This window comes from Ambystoma mexicanum, chromosome 11, assembly GCF_040938575.1.
Source record: "Ambystoma mexicanum isolate Mex_15411 chromosome 11, UKY_AmexF1_1, whole genome shotgun sequence".
Classification (NCBI taxonomy): Eukaryota; Metazoa; Chordata; class Amphibia; order Caudata; family Ambystomatidae; genus Ambystoma; species Ambystoma mexicanum.
Genome location: NC_090934.1, coordinates 1021215510 through 1021239140, shown reverse-complemented (window position 1 = coordinate 1021239140; position 23631 = coordinate 1021215510). Strand labels below are relative to the sequence as shown.

General features: G+C 47.3%; 1 protein-coding gene across 8 annotated transcripts in view; it reads left to right on the top strand.

Annotated features, from left to right (window-relative positions):
• Window positions 1-23631, top strand: part of DENND4A (DENN domain containing 4A) — a 2028245-nt gene that overhangs the window by 1419133 nt on the left and 585481 nt on the right. For all 8 annotated transcript variants that reach the window (XM_069624248.1, XM_069624254.1, XM_069624251.1 and 5 more), the window contains one exon: window positions 3848-3967. In XM_069624248.1, coding sequence (XP_069480349.1) covers window positions 3848-3967 — 120 coding nt within the window. The remainder of the gene's footprint in view (window positions 1-3847; window positions 3968-23631) is intronic.

Genomic DNA, 23631 nt, shown 5'->3' with positions numbered 1-23631 from the left:
TTGTATTCAAGTAACCCAATTATAAGTGTAACATATCTAGTACATTTCTGTACATTGAGTTCTAGTACATATATTGGTTATGCATGGTGTTTGTCTAGTACTGATTTCAGTAAAAAGAGGCTTTCTTGGTATACATTACTTTCATTACTGTTGCTCCACAGCAATATCATACAGTAATATTATACACAATTCTCTATTCATTCAACACGTGTTGCCTGTTTTGCTTGCTTCTTCTACCCTGCTCCTCCTCCCCTCCGGCCCCCTTTTCCAGCCTACTTCTGAAAGAGTCTGTCCTGATACATTCTGGTTTCACCATCACCGTCTTGTGGCCAATGCTGGATTTGACTTTTATGGACTTCATTGATTCACGGTGCGTCACCCTTTCTCAACTCTTTGCATCTTCTACTCATGGTGGCCCTGAATCATGATATTCCCATCTTCATCTTGTATCCTGGCCTGCAACATTATGTGTTACTACTGACTTCTGCAATTGTATTCGATCTCCCCTATTGGTTCTCCACTCTTTTTGACTGCTTACTCCTCCCCTCCCTTCTCCCTTTTCCTATCTCCTCCCCTCACTTTCTTCTATGCACTTATTCTATCAGAATTGTCCCTGGACCTAGAATGATAGCAACCTAGTCTGTCCCCTCTACCATCCCCTCGCTGCCCTTCCACCCGCCACTCCAGCACTATCTGAAATGTTGTCAGGCCTAGTACAATAGTCGCATGTTTTGTTCCTTCCCTCCCTTTCTGCACCCCTCTCCCTCACCTTTGTTTTTCTCCGGTTCTACCAGAAATGTCGTCGGACCTAGTACGGTAGTCACCTGTCTGTTTCAATTTCCTTCCCACTCTCACCCTCCCTTCCTTATCTATGTTTTAGCTCTTGAACTATCTGAAATGTCCTCCGGCCGAGTACGATAGTTAATTTCACATCCTTACTGTTCATGGCCTGTAAGAATGTCATTGTATTTTCCCTTGATCCCTCCCTTGCCTTGAAGCGCTTTGAAATACATTGTGTATAGGCGCTATATGAATATACTATCATATCATATATCAACAAATTGAAGTGTTTTGTAGGTGGTGTTTCTAGTGATGTGCCCAAATGGTGCACCAGGCACTCCAAAAAATATCTGACAATGAAGCGTTTCAATGAATAAGTCGAGATTTGAAGCTTAAATACAGCTGGAAATGTTATTGTTCCTAAATGCCCATTGGCTAAACGCCAATTTTTCTTAAAATCACACGCGGAACGCACTTGTAGGAGTAGATCCTTCCCTAACAAGAAGGGTCACGGGAACTATCCCATTAATTCACATTGGAGTAATCGCGCTCCCAGGCCATCAGAGGCTACTAATAGAACAAGATAGCCCAGGTTGAAAAAGGCCCAAGTAAGGCCCAAACACGTGTTGTATATAGGCATTTAGGCAATGGGCATTTTAGGAACAATAAACTGTCCACCTGCATTTCAGTTTCAAACTCTGCTTATTCATTGCCTGGTGCACCATTTGGGCACATTACCATAAACTTATCACTTCTAAGGATTCGGAATACCTTAAGGTACCCATAAGGAGCGGCATGCAATTTGACTATCTATAAACTTTGAGTCGCAGAGCAACGTATTATACCCAAGTCCTTTGATTAATGTAGGTAGTTGCTTGGGTCCTAGCCAGCAGGAAATATCATTGCAGCAATCGGTTTTACTAGTATTAAGCTTTCCCACATTTTTATTTTTTATTTTGGAAAACATATTTTGAGGGCAACCCTTCTAACCATCCTCTGCTGCATTTCTTTCCTTATAATGTGTCCTTTAAGTGTGGAGGGGTGAAACATGTGAAACGACAGGTTATACTGAAGGGGAGTAGGGATAGCAAAATGAGACATTACCTGCAGCCAGAGGCGTTGCTAGGTGGACTGGGGGTGGAGGCCTGAGGGGGGTATAGACCCAGGTATTTTGGTTGTAGCACCGTATAGAAGCTCAGGGGTTATAGCCAAAAAGGCTAGCTAGCCCCCCAAGTCCCGAGAGTCCCAAAATTAGCATAACTCTGGATCTTTTCCAGACCTAGCAACACCCCTGCCTGCAGCAACTGAACCTAAGATCATTAGTGCTGAACAATGGAGGAGATAATGTAGCTTCTCTTGACAGTGGATGAAATGGAGGTAGGTAGCACGTCTTTACAATCTATGAAGGTAGGAGCCAACACAAGTGATATATGGAAGAGATTTACACTCCTCTTCAACGAAGGGGAGGGGCTAGCATACCTAGAGAATAGGTGGGTGGAACTAGCACTCAGGATTGGAAACTAGCCCTCCTAGACACTGAAGATTATGATCTAGTATCTGTAGAACAAATACAGCGGGAATTAGCACTCGTAGAAAAGGGTAGCAAAGAGCTCGCACTCGTATGGGAAGAGTGATTCCTTTTAGGAACAGAATGGGAGGAGCCTGCACTCCGAAGAAATTGATTGTAGGAATGAGCACTCCTAAACAATGGTGGAATGAGACAGACGAGCTAATACCCTTGACAGTGAGATGAATATGTTGGATTGCACTCCCAGATAATGAAAGGGGAAGAGAGAGCGCCCTTTAACAATTCTTTGCAGGTGTCAGGTTTCCAAAACCATTGAGATGCAAGGAGTTGGCACTTCCAGGGAAGAGATGAGGCAGAATATCCAGCCCTTCTCAACAATGAATTGGAGGAGCTAGCACTCATAAACAATGAGCACGAGAAGAGGGATTACTAATGCACAATGGTGTATAAAAGTTAGCATGCAAGCACTTCACAGCAGAATACACCAGAAAGCAGAATACGGAGCTTGGTAAGCCATCATGCTTCCTTGACTTTCAGGTGCATGCATCCCTGGCAGCCCGATGTGTGCATGTATATTATGTTGGGTTCTTGCTGCCTTTCCCCTCACACTGGCCTATTGCACTAGCAATGGTAATATAGCCGTTCTTTCACTGTGAGGGGCATGTCTTATACGCTTATCTAATGGATACCTCCTTTATGGGGTCCCTTTTACATAATGCGACTTGACACAAGTTAGCATTTGGAAATAATGTCTCTGTTCACATTTGTTTTGTGCCTTAATTGCTTTTCTTTATTAAAGTGGCTGTTGCATGTCATAGCAACAGTTTAAACATGTCCGTGTTTTCATGTTTTAACCGTTTTGTATGTTTCTCTTTAAAGTTTTCTTCATCTGAAAGTGGTCAACCCCCCTACTTACTAAGACTGTTTGTCTATGACATTATCTCTCATCTTAAGTTCGTCGTTTTTGCTGCCTTTTACCCCCCTCCCAATCTGCTTTCACTTTTATATTATCAGCTTAATTAAATGCGGATTAACCTTTCATTGCATTAGTGACGTGGATCCCCAGTTTACTTTGGTCCTGATCATGTTTCTAGAAGCAATCCAATGAAATTATTAAACTGAACTTTGTGGGGGCTCTTTTCAAATCCCACTCACATTTTCTTGTGCAAAGGTTAGAAAAGTAAAGTTTGTCAGAGTTTAGGACAGGGTTTAGAGACTAATGGTTTCAATCACACTTGAGTAGGATATATTGAACAGCGATAGCAGCATGGTACAGATTGTTTAAGGAGTTTGTCATATCGAGGGCGTGCATTTAATGTTATGTTTGCAGACTTAAAAAACGTTCCAAGAATATCTGGTAGAATATTATTTTTAGTAGTGACAGCAGCAGCCTGTGCATATGATCCAACCAAGTCTGAGTTTTGTAACTAATGAACCCCTGCTGCAACGGAAAAGTGCTCTGTCCTTTGCCTTTTTTATTTGCATTAAATTTTTAATTGCATGGATTTTTATTTATCACACAATACTTTGTTTTGGAAGGTGGCCAGTCAGACCATGGTTATAGTTCCATGTCTAAAGAGGAGGTCCGACGCGGATCTGTATCAGTGCAAGACATCCAGGAGGAAAAAGAAGACCAGGGAGAGACCGACTCCAGCTCATGTAAGTGCCTTCGATAGCCAACTTCGAAGTAATGCTTGGAATTTGTTCCCCATACAGTGGTGCATAAAATTGACAGAAGGGTCTAACCTAGAAATGAGGTTCATTCACAGCACCACACCCTTGCAAAGGCATAACCCAAGTATAAGGAAGCACCCCATAAACTAAAGTAAATGTATGTATCTTTATTGTAAACAATTATTGGGGTTTTCCTTTTTGGTAAACGTGATTTTCTTATTAACAAACAGCGCTCCCACTGCTCGCTAGTCGACATATGCTATAGAAACCCTTTAAATAATCTGTGTTCCCCATAAAGGAACACAACTTTAAAAATGAATTCCTGCCTGCAGATCTGGCATGACATTCAGTTGGCAGAAATATTGCAATCCATGTCAATAACATCACAAGGAGTCAGAACAGATTATCATCTTTTTTTAATCATGTCGTTTTAATATGGTTAGTGCCACTCTAGAGAATCCTAAACAGAGAGTACGTTTCCCACATCCAGCGTGTAACTTCCCCTCATTGCAAACTCCATTGGTTCTATGTGGATTCTTTTTTATAATAATTTGACTTGCTCAGTTCGACACGGTATAAAGGGCATTATTTGTAGAGATATTTCATCCTCCACTGCCTAGGCCAATATATCTTGGATCCAGAGGGATTGTTCGCATTGTCTAGTCTCTGCTTCATTAACACATGCTGCTCACACATTGGTGCATCACTGAGGCCAAGACATTGGACCGTGTTTGCGGTTATCCCCAAAGACACGTCTTTAGATTTTGGCCCAGGCCCCTGGTTTAATTGGCTCTTTTCTTGACCACTCATCTGTTTGTGGATAGGAAAACAATTGTATAGGTATGCATTCTGGAGGCATCATGAAATAGCAACAGATTAAAATGTGTTCTCAAAAGTTTTATTTAACCTAAAAGTCAGGATGGAGTAAATCCAAACTTGCCCTATGCTAAGGTAGGATTTCTCTACTGTGAGAAACCTGACGGTATTCTCCCACCTACTCTCTGGGATTTTCCATTCAAGTGGCCAGGGAAGGGCCATCGCTTTTGGATCCTGACCATGGGGGTGGACAAGCGAGGGAGGCTCACCAGAGTGGAGGGTCACCGGGGAATGGGAGGAGAATCCCTTCTGTATAGGCGCGTTACAAATGCCTTATATCATATCAAGGACATAGTATTCCCCCATTCCCAATTATACACCAACCCACTGTCCCTCAGCCTTTCCAATCACACCTCATCTCCGCCTGCCATTTCCAAAAAGTACTGGGACAAGGAAGAGTTAATCGGGAGCAATGAGGATTACCCATAGAAACCACATGGGGATACAAAGTGAGGCTTGCCATCGAACACCTTAGAATTGTCCCACTAAGAGTCGGGCACTTTTCCCCAACTGTGCACACCTTACTCCAATTGACTCTCACCTGCAGTATAAAAAGGGTGGTTCTGCCAGAATCATTGAGCGAGCTAGAGTTGCTGGATGGAGCCAGGATGCCAAGGACCAGAAGGCTGCAAGAAGAGGAGCCCAGAAGGACCGGTGGAGTGTGGGACGCCGAGATGCTGGACCGGTGTTTTTGAGGGGCTGCAGCATAGTGAGGGAGCTGTCTCCAGGAAGCGAAGCAGTCTATCAGCCTTGTTAAGGCCAGTGGTTATTCCCCTGGTATGTGTGCAGGTCCCAGGATTATCTGAGGGGCAGGTGGTGAGACCATGACCTTGACCTAGAGAAGGACACATTTTTCAATTTGATGCTTTTTTACAAAAGTGCTCCGGTCCCGTCCCACAGGACAGACTGTCCCAAAAGTATGGAGGAAAGCGGACTATGGACTAGGAGTAAGGTAGTCACTACGGTGAGTAACTTTGTTAATTTTTATGCAAATAAGACAATACATTGATTGGGTCAGTTGGACAGCCCATTGAGCTTAATATCTACCATACCTTTTTCCTATTGACTATCGAAAGCTGATTGAATGTCCATGAAAGCAACATAGATTGCTTCCTTTTTGAGAAAGATCCAATTAGAGATTATTAAATAAATGTTCAGTGCTTGCTCAGAAGTACGTAGCCTTTCACAAAACCCTTGCTGGGTAGCAGACAGTATGTTATTACTATCGAGCCAATGTTGCTCTTGACCAAGAACTGCCCTACTGGAGATTTTAAGTAGAGGAGGGATATGGGTCTTTACGATGTTGGATTATCTCTGAATCTTTTCATATATAGGATATATTACTGCCTGTGTCTGACAGTTAGCCTATCAATAGCATTACATTAAAGCTAATAGTTAAAGGTAGGACCCAACAATCATCTAAGGTTTTCAATACATCAGCAGGTGTACCGTCTGGTGCAGGGCTATGGTACAGAACCTGTTTCCGCACTGTTATCTGGATGTCTAATATTATAAAGCTAAGGGGTGCTGTATCCTTCTTGCAACAACTGCAATATGTTGCTCTAACCCAGTGGTCTTCAAACTTTTTTGGCCAGGGCCCCCCTGAGCAAAATTTGGGCAGGTCGGGACCCCCCAGAAATGCCAAATGGACAGTATATATTGCGCGCCGTCACCTGCTCCCATCAAAGTCGCTGGGCTCCCTCATCCCACTCCTACCCAGTCGCTGGTCTCTCCCCACCCCATCACACACCCAGGGCTCTCCCCACTCTGCTCCCATCACTATCCCATGGTTCCCGCCCATTGTGCTCCCACCATAGTCCCTCGGTTCCCCCATCCCGTTCCCAACACAGTCTGAGGGCCAGTGGCGGCTGGTGAATCTTTTTTAAGTGGAGGGGCATTAAGGGGAGGTTCGGGGGGGTTTCCCCCTGTGAATTTTTTTTTAAATAATAGGTTAAAATGTTGCATTGTAGAGCATACTTTTAACAAAAAATGGGTAAATAGCCAAACAGTTTGCAATTGTTGCTGGGAGTCCAGGGGGCAGGCATTGATATTTTATTTCTATCGCGCTCGTACACAAGTGTTTCAGAGCGTGACAAGGCAAGGGAGGGGAACAGAGGAGAATAAAACAGCGATCTTACTAGGCCCAGTGACATTGAGAACGCGCAAGTGTGAGGGGAAAAGTGCATGGAAGGGGGGAGAAGTGGAAAGTGCGAAGCAGAGGAGAAACAGATAAATAACAATAAATAAATAATAAAGGCAACAAACAGTGGTAGTGCAGCCAGCAATTTGCAAGTGCTACGTTTAAGGCAGCAGACAGGGTAGGTCTGATAAGTGCAGGAAGAAAGATGGTTCTCCTCAAGTTTTAGAGTGGCAGGGCGCTGTTCCAGAGGGAGGCCCCAGCCGAAGACGGAGATCTACCCCCAGCTCGTTTCTTTGATAAACGACTGACCCTGAGGGAGTTGGAGGTAGAGGAGTAAAGAGCTCGAGAGGGGAGGTATTTGCGGAGGAATAGCTGAAGGTATTTTGGACCCGAGGCCCCAGAAAGCCTTGTGGACAAGGCAGAGGGTTTTGAATGATAGATGTCCGGTAAAAATATACCATCCCTGTCCCCTGGGCCCCACGGGTCCTAACACAATGAACATGATTATGTGTATATGCAAGGCGCTGCACATTCATACAGCAATCACTCTATCATTCACATGAGCATCCATCACCATACACTCACTCATAACGCATCCATACACATGTTTAAATAAAAACAATGAACATAAACGTACCTTCTGCATTGGCCTGTGTGTGGGTGCTGCTCCAGCTGCTCTGTCCGTATGTGCGAGGAGGCGCAGGAGCTCCCCCTCGGACATACAGACATGCAGTGCCCCAGCCAGCATTTCCAATGAGCTATGCAATGCTGGCGAAGCAAAACGCCCCAGCACTTGCATGGCACAGTGAGCATGTGCGGCTGGGGAACTAAACTGAACTGTCAAAGGGAAACAGTGTTTCCCTTTGACAGTTCAGCCAGCCCAGGAGCACTCCATTAGCTGGATAAAGCAGCTGAGGGAGTGCTCACTGTTTCACTGGGCTGGCTCCTTAGCTCCTCCATAATGGGTGAGGGGCCACTATGCAGTTAGTAATGTTGACCATTGTTGCTGAATATATCACAATTTACTTACATTTTAACACAAAGCACCCCTTTGGGTACTATTGAAACAGTGGGCTTCATAACTACTCTGGCGGTAGCTGTGCCGGTAAAACCGGCACGGCTGCCACTGGAGTTGCATCCGGGTCTGGCACCCGCGAATGGGCAATTACTAGGTCATGCCGAGTTAGGCGGACATGATAATTGCCCTTTCGAAGGTGCCGGTAGATCTCCATTCCCATTTGAGCCCCATATGGCTCAAATGGGAAGGGGGAGCTCGGATGCACCGGCACCGTTAATAACGGTGCTGGTGCATCCAACGAGCTGAGGTCAGACCTGGCGGGGGCTGTCAAGCACCCACGAGCACAACTCTTACTATGGCGGAACGGTAGCAACGGTGCCGGTAGCTTACCAGCACCGTTGTTACTGGTCCGCCATAGTAGTAATGAGGCCCAGTCTGTGACTAAAGGAATGAATATCCATTTACAACTGTGGGCCACTTTTTCATTGTTGCCTGAGACAGTTTCATGCTTCAGCCCGCCCATGTGGGCCACCCCTGCCCATTTCTTCCAATCTAAAAAAAAAAAAAAAAAAAAAATCTTTTTTCATGCTGAGCTCTCAGGGCCCCCCTGGGATGCACCCGCGGACCCCTAGGGGGTCGCGACCCACAGTTTGAATACCACTGCTCTAACCAATATCATCTGGATTTGGAGATTGGGCACAATTGAGTACCGCATATAATGTAGATACATGCTTCATCCATTTGTTGTCTGAAGTGTCAGTTTCCATCAAATTCGATCGAAATTGATAATTTGGGCCATCATTCACCAATGTGCAATTCTTGATGCTGGCTTGGCTTGTGTCTCAAAGAGCCCAGTAATTATGGGCACTTTAAATAAAAATGGTCTAGCCCTCAGGGCAGCTAGTACTAGTACTAGTACTAGCACTAATGTGCAGGCAAACAATCCTGGCCTACTTATTTCCATGACAGCAGTAATGCCCAGTAAAGAAGATAATTTAAATGAGATCTCCAAAGCACCGTCCCCAATAAATGAAATAAATGGGGATTTGCCAGCCTCCTCCATGCTGACACCCTCCTCTCCAGGGGGGAGTAGTGACATTCTCACTCCTGCCTTGTCTTCACCATCGCCCTCTTTTTCATTGAAGAGCATTGACACAAACTGAATATCTGAACATTGGAGCCTCTGGAAAGAATCTCTTATAACAGAGTTGAATAACTGGAACACCTCCCAGGACTTCGATGCGTAGCTTGTGACGTTAGATATTTCTGTAGAAAAAGATCATGCGTTTTTCTTTTCTAAAAATGTGCTGGCAGCTAATGGTCCATTTTCGATGATGTCGCCTAATAAGAAGGCGTCATGCTCCTCCCAAACTGATCAGCCAGAAGCAGATCGTACTCCACCTATGTGCTTGCAGCCTACAGTAACCTGTTCTACCCAGACAGAGTTTCTTCATAAAGAAGTTGTAACACCCACTGACTTAACGATGGTGCCGCATGTTGGCCTTAGGGCTGATGGTTGCCTCCCTCGAAACAATATAGTACCCTCCCTCCTTTCTTCAGCGTACAAGTCACCACAGAGTTTCAGTCCGGATCTTCTAGAACCTATGACTGTTCCTGTGCCAGCACTGTCGGCTGAACATTGGGAGGCTCAGAAGCCTAGAAGGACAGACCGAAGGACTGTGCGCCTCAGGAAATCTAACATGCCACCCCAGAAAGTGAAGTCATTAAGGCCCTAGTGTTGGACAACTGGAACTTTGTTATCCTTAATGTTCCCAAACCAGTGAAGAACGAACCTAGAGACACACTCCGTAACAAAGTTCTGGCCTGGCTACGTGCACAAACGGGGCCAGGTGTAGTGCGTTCCTCCGATTTGCAACTCCTGCATGGAATTGACTTGGCCAATTGGTGCTCCCAAAGGAATAGTGACTGTATTGTGGTAGGACGTGGAGCTGGCACCTTGCCTATGTATATGAAATTGTGTAAATACCTGCCTGTGGGCTCTACAAATCTGGAGCTTATTATCTGACTTTGTTACTACTTGTAAGCTTGACCTTCTCTTTTGTGTACCAATGGATCTTCTAATCCTTCATGATTCTAGTGTGTTATTTAATTATTTGCCAATGTTATTCTCTTTTTATTTTCCCTTGCTTATTTTGTTTTGTATTTATTATATTTAAACTGTTTGTACGATTTTTGTTCTGTGTAGCACTCTGAGGCCTATGGGTTTGTAGCACTTTATAAGAAATAAATCAAATCAATTCAATTCCCAGAAGCATTTGCAATTAGAACATTTAGCTGCAGTATAGATGCCTGGTTATCTAATTCTAATTTCAGGGCTGTTATTCTTTTTATATACAGCAAATACATTCACAATAAAGATCTTTCAGAGGCTGAATTTTTTGAAGCCTTAACAAGATTAGTCTTGGCAGTAAAGCAATGTTCATCAAACCATAGTTTGCCCTGCAACACCTTATTTTGCTTGCGTGCGGTTTTAAAAAAGTGTTTAGATTTTACTTTCATCAATTCTTGAAAATTACACTGAATTCCCACCAAGGGTCTCCCATGCAGCAGAAACACGTTTTCCAACCAATGTTATTTTGAATTATTCTATGTTGAGCATATTCCCCACAAACGCAGAGGGCATTACCCTTTAATGCTGCCATTGTAGATCCCATTTCTACTCTGCGTTGAAACCTTGCTCCACTCCAGCTGTGGATTCAGAGATTACCAAAGAATCTTAGCCGGCGAGGAGGGGCCTACCATTTCTTTCTTCCCTTCCAACACCAGAAGGCCTGGTGGTGCAAGCCGCCACCGTGAGCTACAGACCGGCCACGTCTACCTCTAATTTGCAGACAGATAGGGAATCTAAGACAACTGATGCCCTAGTTAAGAAAATGTTTGCCTCTGGTAGTATTGCCCTGAAGGCAGCTAGTGCCTTCTGTGCTTTTGCAAAATAATCCCACGGGCTGTGGAGACTTATTGCGGAGGCAGCAGAAACCCATCCCAGATGGTGACATGAGGGATGGGTTTATGCAAATAGTTGATGATGGAAAAGAGGTGGCTTGCCAAGCACTGCAGTCCGTCCTGGACACTGCAGACTTTGTGGGCAGGGCAATGGGATCATTCATTGTGCTGAGGTCAGCCTACCTGCACAGTTCAGTTTTCATGCCAAATGTCCAAGCTAAGCTATTGGATATAGTTTGGCAGTGAGCACCTGTTCGGCCCAAAGGCTGATGAGTCCCTGGAAAAATTCACGGACTCAAACTTAGCGGCCAAATCGCTGGGCGTAACTATGCAGTAACCTGCTAAACAATCTTTCGGCTTCTCCTCTAGAGGAAGAGGCTACAGATGGCACATTCCGTTTGCAAGGAGGAGACCTCAGGCTCTTGACCAAGTTCCTGAGCAAATACAAGTTAAAGAGGGTGCCACTAAAAGAAATTCTCAAGCCTCAGCAACTTCAGGAATGGTCGGTGTCGCTGGACCTACAGGACGCATTTTTTCATGTGCCAATTCATCAGATGCACAGGGGTTTCCTGCAGTTCGTCATCAGGGACACTCATTATTAATTCAAGGTGCTTCCCTTTGATTTAACCTTCATGCCCACTGTTTTTACCAAACTAATGGCAGTGATGCGGTGCACCTCAGGAGATCCGGTGTTCGTGTATTCCCATATCTGGACTACTGGCTTATCTGAGGGAAGTCGCTGAAGCAGGTATTGACACAGCTCGAGGAATCCTGCTCACTGCTTCACAGGTTGGGCTCCTCCCTAAACTTCCAGAAGTCCCACATCATACAAACACAGAAGCTCCAGTTCATCAGGGCAGTCCTGGACACACGGGTGGGCAAGGCTTTTCCCCCCGAAGAAAGAGTCACCAATGTCGGACAAATGGGTAAGCTCTTCCATAGCCAAGACAGCCTACCATTGGCGTCCTTCCTCCGACTCTTAGGTCTCATGGTTTCCTGCATTTTTCTAGTACACAAGGCCAGGCTGTGCAATCTGTGCAGTGGGTGTTGCGGGGTCAGTGGTCCCAGTACTTCAATGCCATTAAGGACATTCTCAAGGTATCAAAGTTGGTGGCCAACAACCAATTCTGGTGGTCAAGCAGAGAAAACATGAGAATGGGGGAAACCCTTCTGTCCTCCATGTCCCAAGGCCCAGGTGGTCAGGTATGCGACTTTGAAGGGATGGGGCGCTCAATACGGGACCTGCATTTGAGCGGCATTTCGTCACCAATGGAATGCTGATGGTATATCAACAGGCTAGAGTTATGGGCGATCAGGTTAGCCCTGATGGCCTATTCACCTAACCTCAAGGGGAAGCATGTTCTTGTTCTGACAGACAACACATTGGCCATGCACACCTCAACAAACAAGGGGGTGTTTGTTCACTGCCCTCGTGCAAGCAAATACTGCAACTATGGTTCTGGTTGCTAGAGAACCAGACATCCTCTTCAGCTGTACATATAGCAGGCACAGAGAACATGCTGGTGGATGCTTTGTGCAGACAGACCTCGGTCTCACACATGTGGGAGTGTGCCAGGAAGTTTTTGAGGAGATCTTCACTCAGTGGGGTACTCTGGCCGTGGATCTGTATGCCACGAGATCCAACAGGAAGTGCATACAGTTTCAATGGATTGCCTTTCTCCCGCCGTTCCTCTTCAGATAGATACCCATTCCAGCATCAGCTGCTCGGAAAACCTTTCGCCAGGGGGCGTAGTGCACCTCGACTCGGCCCTCGATCAGTTTTTCCACAATGCCTGTGTCATCGGCTCCAAACGTGACATCAATAGTCATACACAGGGACGTCATTTCACCAAAATGCCAGGGGTAGCGAAAGTGACATCACATGACCCTTGACGACATCACAGGAAGTGATGTCATTTGACCCCACCCCGTAGTGATTTCGCAGGAAGCGATGGAACATGACCTTTCACCCGTTGACAAAAGAGCAAGTGGCATCACATAGCATTTTACACTATGAAAAATATGGTTACGATATCACTATAATGTGATGTACATTTCCTACAAGAATTGATCGCCATATGTACCGTTAAGATCAGTGTGTATAGGCCCATATTACCAAATTACTGTGAATGCAAGCAGACGTCCATAACCAAATGATAATGATGTGTTATTATATAGCACTTACACTTGAGCGCTTTACATAGAAGAAATATACACCCAATATCACCCAACCTGTGTTGGTACCCATTTCTCGACCTCAGAAGGATGAAAGGCTGAGTTGAGGTGTTTAAGAACAGACTAAATCAGTGACCTTTAATGAGTCTAGCAATTATTGTATAGAATTCCAGAAAGACACATTTTTTGGCATTCCTATTCTTTCTTATTCAGGGTCAGTGTTGAAAGTGTTAGACTTGTGGCACTCCTGTTCTTATTTTTTATTTTTTTTAATTTATTTTTTTAGAGATCGCAAGGGAGACAATAGAGGTCGCACTTGCGACCTCTGGCTACCCCCAAAATGACGTCCCTGGTCGTACATATACTGCGTCACTACGCCGCTGTACCTCAGTTCCTTTTTTCCAGGCGCTCAGCACGCTGCTCGAGGAACATTTCTAATTCTTAGCTTTCACTCAAGGTTTCCGTCACTTGTGCTCGATGTGAGTTTGATCCATGTTTGCCCCCAGAGTATCCAGATTCAAACGCTGCAGGGACTGCAGCTCCAAAATGTCCATTATGGACCTGCATGACATCTGCGTGTGGTGCCTCAGTGATGGTTACGACAGCGAGGGCTGTGCTTCGTGCAGTAACATGAATTCAAAATCTCTCAGGGAACGTGTGGCGAAACTCTCAGTAGGCCGACCTCCTTTTAAATCTCTGGCACGGTCAACCGTTCGAACGTCGGAGGCCAACTCCAGAAAAGGAAGAGAGGCATTAAAAAAAAAAAAGGAAAGCTCTCATTCCAATAGCCTTTCATTCTCTTCCTCCTCCCACAAGAAGAAGCAGCGCCACTGAAACGGTACAGGTCCAATTCTTCAGACGACTCCAGTAAGTCGTTGGTGGGGCTAACATCCAGGGCTGAGTGGGAGGAATGTAGGGCTCTGATGTTGTAAATGTTTAGTAAGGTGGTTGTGGGTACGGGTGAGCCCCCGATACAACAAGCCCCGGTGGCTCCAGCGGTGCCCGGTAACGCCATCCCCAAAGCGACCACCATGACGACGCCATCATCGTCAGCGGAATCGTCCAGCTGAGCAAGGTTGGACCGCCTTCGGCACTGATACTTGCCGCTGAACTGTGGGTTCCGGTACCCTGCAACACACTCTCTGTACTGAAAACCATATTGGTGCAGATTGCAAAGCTGTCAACATCATCTGCTGCTATCGAACAGTCTCGCGCCTTCGTCCCGGACTGTGTTTTTCGGCTACATAGCTGATATTTTCAGTGCCGCCGATAGCGACAACCAGGGTGGCTTTGATCCTCCATACTCAGGTGCTGGTGGGACCGATTTTATTTCTTCGACCACGCAGATCTGGTGGCACTGGCTGAAGGATCTTCACAATGCCAGTGGACTGGACACGTCCCCAGACGTGGAAACACAGCAGGCCTACCCATATGTCCCCACTAATGCCAAGTATAGAGCTTTGGTGGACAGGGGGGTGGATACCACGGGGTGGAGTGCGCCAGCTAAGCCGTTATCAGCCTATGATTTGACTGCTATTCTTAATAAAGGGCCTTCTACGGAAAGGGTCATGCCCTTCAATTCAGCCATTGCTGACCCTATCGCCACCTTGAGGCAGAGGTCTTGTTCCATGCCTCCATTTCACTGTGAGTTCACCAGGAAGTACACGCCGGCAAAGGGAGACCCTCCATGTTTATCCACCCACCAGACACCGGAGGGGTTAGTGGTGCAGGCGGCCACAGTGTCTACCAGGCCAACCACATCCACGTCAATTCTCCTGACGGATAGGGAGGTGAAGAAAGTTGATGCTTTGGCAAAGAAAACCTTCTTGTAAGGCAGGGTGGCGCTAATGGCGGTCAACACCTCTTGCAGGTTCGCCAAATATTCTTTTGGTCTGTGGCCAGCCATTGGTGAGGCTTGCCAGTATATTCCTGAAGGGAAGATGCATGGGCTTCCAAAGGCTGGTATACGACAAGGTTTCCCAGCAGTCTTTGTAGATGGGCCCGGACGTCGCAGATTGCATCAGCAGATTTATGGGGTCAGCCTCTGTGCTAAGATGGCAGGCGTACCTGCACACATCTGGATTCTCATCAAATGTTTAAAATAAGTTCCTGGACATGGCTTTCGATGGTGACTCTTTTTGGCCCCAAGGCCGACGACTCTGGAGAAATTCAAAGAGTCCAAGCTAACCGCACAGTCACTGAACCTGGCTGTGCAACAACTGGCTAAGCCTGCCTTTTAGTGCTATATCCCCTAAGACAGGAAGGCTCAGCTCCTGCAAACCCAGGCTAGGGAAGAGGCGTTTGCCACACTCTGGAAGAGGCAGAGGGGCCTCTAGAGAATAGCAGCAACAGCGGCATGTGCGGCTCCACCCTCAACGCTGTGTTGATTTCTCCCACCCACGATTCCCCAGTTGGAGGATGAATAACCAAGCACTTGGCCCAATGGTGGGAGATTTCCTCTGATGGCTAGGCTCTTCAGCTTGTGCAGTGGAGGTACTGTCTGCCTTTCTTAAGAAGTTTTCTGGACAGACCACCACCATCTCTTCAACAACCGGAACAGGACCTCCAGGAAGAACTGCAAGTCCTGCTTTTGAAGGGTTCCATGGAAGAGGTACCTCCCGAGCAGAGAGGATGGGGCTGATATTCTCAGTATTTCCTGGTACCCAAGAACAGGGGAGGACTCTGCCCCATCTTGGACTTCAAGGCCTTGAACAAGTACTTGAGGAAACACAAGTTCAAGATGGTGACACTTAAAGAAATTCTCCCCGCTCCCAAGTTTCATAACTGACTGGTGTCTATAGATTCCCATGATGCATATTTCCATGTGAGGATACACCAGAAGAACAGGCCATTTCAATGGATTGCTTTTCTCCCGCAGATTCCTCATCTGATAGATATTCCCTCCAGCTTTGCTGCTTCAGAACATTTTTGACGGGGCGTAGTGGACCCCAACCCAGCCGTCGGCCATCGATCCGTCTTGCTCGGTGTCTGGTCGTCGGCTCGGGACGTGATGTCAGTCATTGTATAATTACCATGTCACAACACCCCAACCTCAGTTCCTTTTTTCTGTGCACTAACCCGCTGCTTGGGAACACAGAGCTTCGACTCTTGACGTTTTCGTCAGAAAACTGTATTTTGTTTTGCTAAATCCTCAACACAAGATGTCGGTCGCACAGTTGTCAGGTTTCAAACGATTGTAGCACCAAGTTGTCCCTCACCAACCTACACAAGTTGTGTCTCTGGTGCCTCAGCATGGGTAACAGGACTGGCGGCTGTCTGTTGTGCACCCAAATCCCTTCGCTATCGAGCTGCAAGACTCTCTCTGGGTCGACCACCCTCAAAATCTCCAGCGCAGTCAACGGTTCGGTCTTCGGAGGCTGAAACCGATGGGCATTCCCCAGAGAAACACGTCGGAAGAAGTAAAGGTCCCACGCACTGAGCCACTCGTCCTTGTCCCAAAAAAAGAAAAGGCGCCACCGGCATCGTCGGGATTCCGTGTCGTCGACAGAACAAGGTAAGCCTTTGGCTGTGCCTACCACCCGCCAGGAGTGGGAGGATTTCAAATTCTCGATGCTTGCAATGTTCAAGCAGCATGCTGCAGTCAGTGCTGCTCCCACCCCCACGCAGCCAAGAGCGTCGCTCAGTGTACCTGACTCTTCTTGGGCCCCGGTACCAACTGTGTCAGCACTGATAAATCTTTTCACGTCGAAAGAAATGCAATGTAAGCTTTTTTTGGTCTTACCTCGGCCCCAAGGGTCTCCACCAAGCTCACAGCGGTAGTTACGGCTCACCTCAGGAGATCCGGTGTCCAAGTATTTCCATATCTGGACGACTGACTGATCCGAGGGAAGTCTGTAGTGCAGGTCTTGTCCCATCTGCAGGACATCTGCTCACTGCTGCACAAGCTGAGCTTCTCTCTAAACTTAAAGTCCCACATGACAGCAGTCCAACGGGTCCAGTTCATCGGACCAGTACTAGATACCCGGTTGGGGTAAGCCTTCTCTCCCAGGGAGACAGTAGTCAGCTTGACACAGATGGGGGACTTGTTCCGGAACAATTCCACTCTACCAGCAGCTTCCTTCCTCTGTCTTCAAGGCCTCATGGCTTCCAGAATGTTCTAGTACCAGAGACCAGGTTCTGCATGAGATCCCTGCAATGGTTACTGAGGGATCTGTGGTCTCTGTACCTCGGCACTCTCTCATATCTCCTCAGAGTGTCCGCATCAGTGGTCAACAACCAGTACTGGTGGGTGGACCGCAACAGTCTTTTGGCGGGGGAACTCTTCTGACCTCCTTGGCCTCAGACCCAAGTGGTCATGGATGCGTCCTTGAAGGGTTGGGGCGCTCACTGCGAGGATTTGCAGGTGTGCGGCCTCTGGTCGACCACGGAAGCCAGGTGGCACATGAACAGGCTGGAGTTCCGAGCTTTCAGGCTAGCCCCGAAAGCATTCACCCTTTCTCTGCAGGAAAAGCATGTCCTTGTTCTGACAGACAACGTGGTGGTGCTCAACAAGCAAGGTGGTGTGCACTTCCGCCCCCTCTGCAAGGAGGCGATGCTTTGGTTCTGGTTGCTGGAGAACAGGATCTCGGTCTCGGCAATTCATCTGGCAGGCACAGACAACAACTTGGCGGATGCTCTGAGCAGACAGAACACAGTCTCACACGAGTGGGAAGTGTGCCAGGAAGTCCTAGAGGAAGTCTTCACGCTCTGGGGTACCCCAGCAGTGGGCCTGGTCGCAACAGAGTCCATCAGGAAATGCAAACTGTTCTTCTCGAGGGAAATCCCAGCAAACGTTGCACTAGAGGATGCGTTTCTGGTGGATTGGACCTTCCCTCTCCTCTACGCGTTCCCTCCAATTCCCATCATTCCATGGGTTCTTCAGAGGTTGAAGAGGTTTTGAGTGACCATGATTTTGATCGACCCGAACTAGGCATGTAGAGCGTGGTACTCCGACCTCTTGGAGCCGTCCATCTCACTGGTTGCCTCGGTGTCCAGATCTCCTAACTCAGTCGGAAGGCTGGATACTCCATCCGACCCCGGAATCCCTCAGCCTACGTGCGTGGCTCTTGAGAGGATGAGATATGATGACTGGTACCTCTCTGAGGAAGTACTTGAGGTGTTGCTGGCTGCATGCATCTACAAGATCTTTGTATGCGCGCAGAGGGAGAAGATTTGTGGCGTGGTGCATGGAACACAAAATTGACCCTATCTCTTGCCCCATCACTACAGTGATGAGTTCCGTCTGTTACTGGCATCTGCAGGCCTTCAGGTCACCACAGTCAAAGTATATTTGGCGGCCTTGTCTGTTTTCAAGAGATCCCCGGATCAAGGTTCGTTTTTTACGATCCCGGTAATGGCACAATTCCTGAAAAGACTTGTAAATAGGTTTCCGCCAAATCCCTTTGTTGTTCCAGATTGGGGTCTTAATCTGGTTCTTACATTTCTGATGGCGGCTCCTTTTGAGCCTATGCACTCTTTTCCTTTATAGCGTCCGTCATTGAAAACAGTCTTCATGGTGGATATTACATCCGCTAGGTGGGTGAGTGAACTACAAGCCCTATGGTGGAAGCCACCCTTCCTGAGCTCTTTCCAGAAGAAGGTTTCACCCAGGGTGAGGCCTGGCTTCCTCCCCAAGGTTATATCGGAATATTCGATATGTTAATCCCATGCACATCAGACCCTTGCACAAAAATTGACTTTTTAATGTGTCACATGAGTGGTAGAGCACCATCAATATTCTATCCTTTTTTGTATTAAGTTTTTATTGGTACTTCTGGTGTTCTAGCCTCCTCCTCATCCTTCTGAGCAGGAAGGAACGGTTACATTGTCTAGACCCTAAGATGGCGTTGTTACTATATCGCCAGGACAGCCGATTTCAAGAGAGCTGACCAGCTCTTAGTGGGTTTTTCCTTAGCCTGTAAGGGCTTGCCCATAACGAAGCAGACTTTATCCCATTGGATAATTTTCTGCATAGATGAATGTTTCCAGGCCACTGGCAAGGATTTACCAGCAGGCATCAGCACCAATTCCACAATGGGGGTCCCCACATCCACCGCATTGAAGAGGGGGGTGCCTATCCGGGAGATTTTTCGCACTGCGACATGGTCATCTCTGCATACCTTTGCAAAGCACTATAGCCTGGATGTGGCTCCTACTTCTGATGCACCTTTTGGCAAGGCAGTGCTGCAAAATGTTATGATATAACTTTCTGCTTTGGGAGTCTATCCGATGAGGAATCTGCGGGAGAAAAGCAATCCATTGAAGGAGAAATTACCTTACCGTAATGTTCTTTCTATGGATTCTTCTCCCGCAGATTCCTCATCTCCCCTCCTATCCATCCCTGCTCAGAAAGTCGGTGGTTGGTGCGCATCTTTCTATTTCACGTTGACTTGGTGATAGTTCTATGTCCGTTTTCTACCTTTCTGCCACAGTCTTAAAACAAAGATTTAGAAGTGTTCTTTTTCAATCAGTCCTCTTTCGGAGGTACATAATTACTTTCTTTTTAAAGGGCTCATTAGCCTGTTTTTTTCTCTTTTTTTCTATGCCGTGTGTGGTGCTCTGGAAAAAAGGGGGAACTGAGGTTGAGGGTGTAGTAACGTGGTACTTATACAACGCCTTCCTTATGCTAGCTCCTTGTGAGCCTTCACATTCATGCTCTTTGCATTTTGCCCCCCTTGAAGATTGCGTTCTTAGTGGCCATCACATCGGCCAGATGGGTCAGTGAGCTGCAGGCCGCATCTTTCAAGCTGCTGTTCCTTCACTTTTTTTCAGGAGAAAGTTTCCCTGAAGGTGCGACCCAGGTTTCTGCCCATGGAGGTATCGGAATTTCACCTGTCCCAGGCCATTGACCTTCCTGTCTTTAACCCACCTCTGCACCACTCCAATGAGGAGGAACGGTTTCACAGACTGGACCCAAAAAGGGCATTGAGTTTTTACGTTGCCAGAACAGCAAAATTCAGGAAGGTGGATCAGTTGTTTGTGGCCTTCTGCGTGGCTAGGAAGGACTTGGCTGTTTCAAAACAGACCATCTCACAGTGGATAACGTTTATTTCCGAGTGTTACCACAATGCAGGGAAAGAACTGCCTTTGGGCATCAGAGCCCACTACACCACAGGGGTGGCTACCTCAATAGCGCTGCAAAGGTGAGTACCAGTGACAGACATTTGCCGGGCAGCAACCTGGTCCTCGCTGCATACTTTTACCAAATACTACAGCCTGGATGTGGCCTGTGGGACTGATGCTTGATTGGGAACACCTGGACTTCACCATCTGCCCACCTCTCAGTTTGCCTCAATGGCCAGACCTCCGATCTCATTCAGAAGGTCGGGTGCTTCACTTGAGCCCAGAATCCCTCAGCCTTCATGCGTGACTCTTGAGAGGATGGGATGTGATTACTGGGACCTCTTAGAAGAGGTACTTGAGGTTCTACTGGCTGCACGCAGACCATCTACAAGATCTGTGTACACGTGCAGATGGAGAAGATTCGAGGCATGGTGCAGGCAGGATAGACCCTATTGCTTGCCTCACCACTTCAGTTATAGAGTTTCTTTTGTTGCTGTCATTGGCATGCCTTCGGATTGGTACAGTCAAAAACTATTTGGTGGCTTTGCCTACATTTGTGGTTCCAGACTGGGGGCCTAAACTTAGTTTTGTCATTTTCATTTTTGATGGTGGCTCTGTTTGAGCCTATGCATTCATGCCCAATCAGGCTACTTACCCTGAAAAAAGATTCCTTGGTGGTGATCACATCAGCAAGACGTGTGAGTGAATTGCAAACATTATCTCGCAAGCATTCCTTTCTACAATTTTTCAAGGAGAAATCTTCACCTAAAGTGCCTCCTAAATTCCAACCTTAGGTAGTCTGAGTTCCATGTGTCCCAGAGCATTAACTTGTCGGTCTTTTTGGCGCCTCCACACCCTTCTACAGATGAGGAGAGGCTACACAGACTGGACCCTGAAGAGGGCTGTTTTAATATGGCTAGAACTTCGGAAATATTTGTGGCTTTCTCTTTATCCCGGAAGGGCATAGCTGTGTCGAAACAGACATTCTCTCAAAGAATAACTCTCTGCATTGCGTAATGTTATCGAAGAGCAGGTAAAGACCCGCCACCAGGCATCAGGGCGCATTCTCCCTGCCATTCTCTTCCACATGTACTGCTTTCCTACTCTTCCTCCCTGCCCCTGTCCTTTGTTCCCATGTGTACTTCTTTCCTGTTCTCCCTGCCTCTACAGATCGTTTCTGTCCATTTTGCTCACCTACATTTCTGACCTCTTCTGCTGTTTACTCTTGCTTGTTTTGCTCTCCTGCTGTCGCTTTCCTCACATCCACATGGCATTGCTGTCATCCAACACTCACTACACCTTCCAAGCACCTTGTATATGGCTGCAAATCCACCCCCTGGGTCCATTAATGACAAATATGATTTTATTTTTGTGAGGACCTCTCTGTGCTGTGTTTGGCTCACAAAATTCTAACCCAAATTCTCCGCTAACTCTAGTTGTACTGCAACTGGCTGCATTCATCTGCGTGGCAGAGCATGAGGTAGGGCAGCCTCCAAGTTTACTCTCCATCCATTGGAAGGTGGTATATTGCGCTGAATTTTCAGGGTACAGATGCCTGCCTGTGCAGTGCACATGGGTTTCTGTGGTCAGCCATCCTGAGTGTCCGCCTGCCATCAGAGAGAAGTTTGAAGTTTGTCCTTCATTATACAATTCCCTAATATTGGGTATCTGAACATAACCAGACACTGTGGGCCTCATCACAAGTTCGGCAGTAACCCTTAAAAGTGGCGGTCACAGTATTAACAGCACCAATACCTCTCTGCCGGATCATCAGCCGTCGCAAATACTGCTGACTTTAAAATCAGCCAGCGCAATTAAAGCCAGTGCAATCGCAGCTGGCACTATTACAGCCAGCCACATGAGGCGCAAACACAGCCGCATCACAAGTCCATGTATGGTGGTATTAGCGCCGAAAACATGTGCAAATATCGCTAAAAACACAGCACAGTTACCTCCAGCTGGAGGTAAATCAGCACAGGTGCCTCAAATTAAGCCACAGGTGATCCCAAACCACCCCCGAGGGCTACATAAAGCACACTCCTACCCCAAACACTCTTTCCAACACCATGCTGCCACTAGCCATTGTGAGCGGGGACAGGCAGCTGCTCATGCTGCGCTTGGAAGTGGGGAGGCTGGACAGCCAGGCCAGGGCACGGAGAGTACAGGGCTGAGGGGGTAGACCGGAGGAAGAAGTGAGCCCAAGCAAGGCGTGCCCAGATACCCAGGGTCAGGCCCTCACCTTGGACCCTTACTGACAGCCAGTTGGTCACCCTGTACCACCTCAACAGGGAGCCCATAACAGATTTGCTCACCACAATACAGGATGACATAGGGAGCAGGAGCAACATCCAGACAGCTGTGCCCCCACTGCTGAAACAAGTGTCCATCCTACAATTCCTGGGAAATGGCACCTTCCAGCACTCTGTGGCCATGATGCACGGCATGGCACAGCCCACATTCTGTGCAGTGCTGGCCCAAGTACTTGAAGCCCTCCTCTGCTAAGTTCAACGCCATAGCTCACTGCCTACCACCCCAGACCAGGTCACACAGTTCTATGCCATTGCCCAAATGCCAAATGTGATTTCTGCCCTGGACTGTACCCATGTTGCACTGGTGGCCCACCAGGCACACGAAGCAGTGTACCAAAATTGCAAGCACTACCACTCCCTGAACGTGCAGGTGACCTTGGACCCCAACCTCATCATCACCCACTGCTGTGCCTGCTACTCTTGTTCCACACTGGCAGGATACATGGAGAGGCACAGAGGACAACGGACCTGGATAGTGGGTGAGTAGAAAAGCCAGCACACATGCACTGCGGGTCACATGGCCAAATGGCAGAGTGAGGGGAGTGCAAATGACCAGACAAAGGATGGCATGACAATCAAATGTGAAATCCGCACTTTTCCACCTAATGCACCAACATCACAGTACAGACCACGGAGCATGCACATGTCGGACTTACCTGTATGAAGAAGCAGCAGTACACATACAGTATCAAACAAATACACCAACAGGACTACAGGTACCACAATGCAACATGCACCCACCAAAGCAATGCAGACAAATGGTCAAATCTCCCTGCTAGTGCCACGGCCATGCACCCATGTGGGGCCAGCCCACAATGCCCACCCGTTGCCACCAGACGCCCAGGGAGTGCCTATGGGCAACCCAGCAACCTGCCCCATGCACAGTATAAATACACAGCCACATGACAGCCACCATGTCGGCTGCACATGTCACTGACAGACACCTTATGCATTATATGCTGCAAGGGGAACAGGGTTCATGTGAAGCACAAACGATGCATGGCACGAGTGAAACTGCATTCACAGACATAGAATAGACACATATCGTGAAATAAAGCCCCATCTGCATGCTCAAGTATTCCATTGACCTGATATTGTGTAAGTC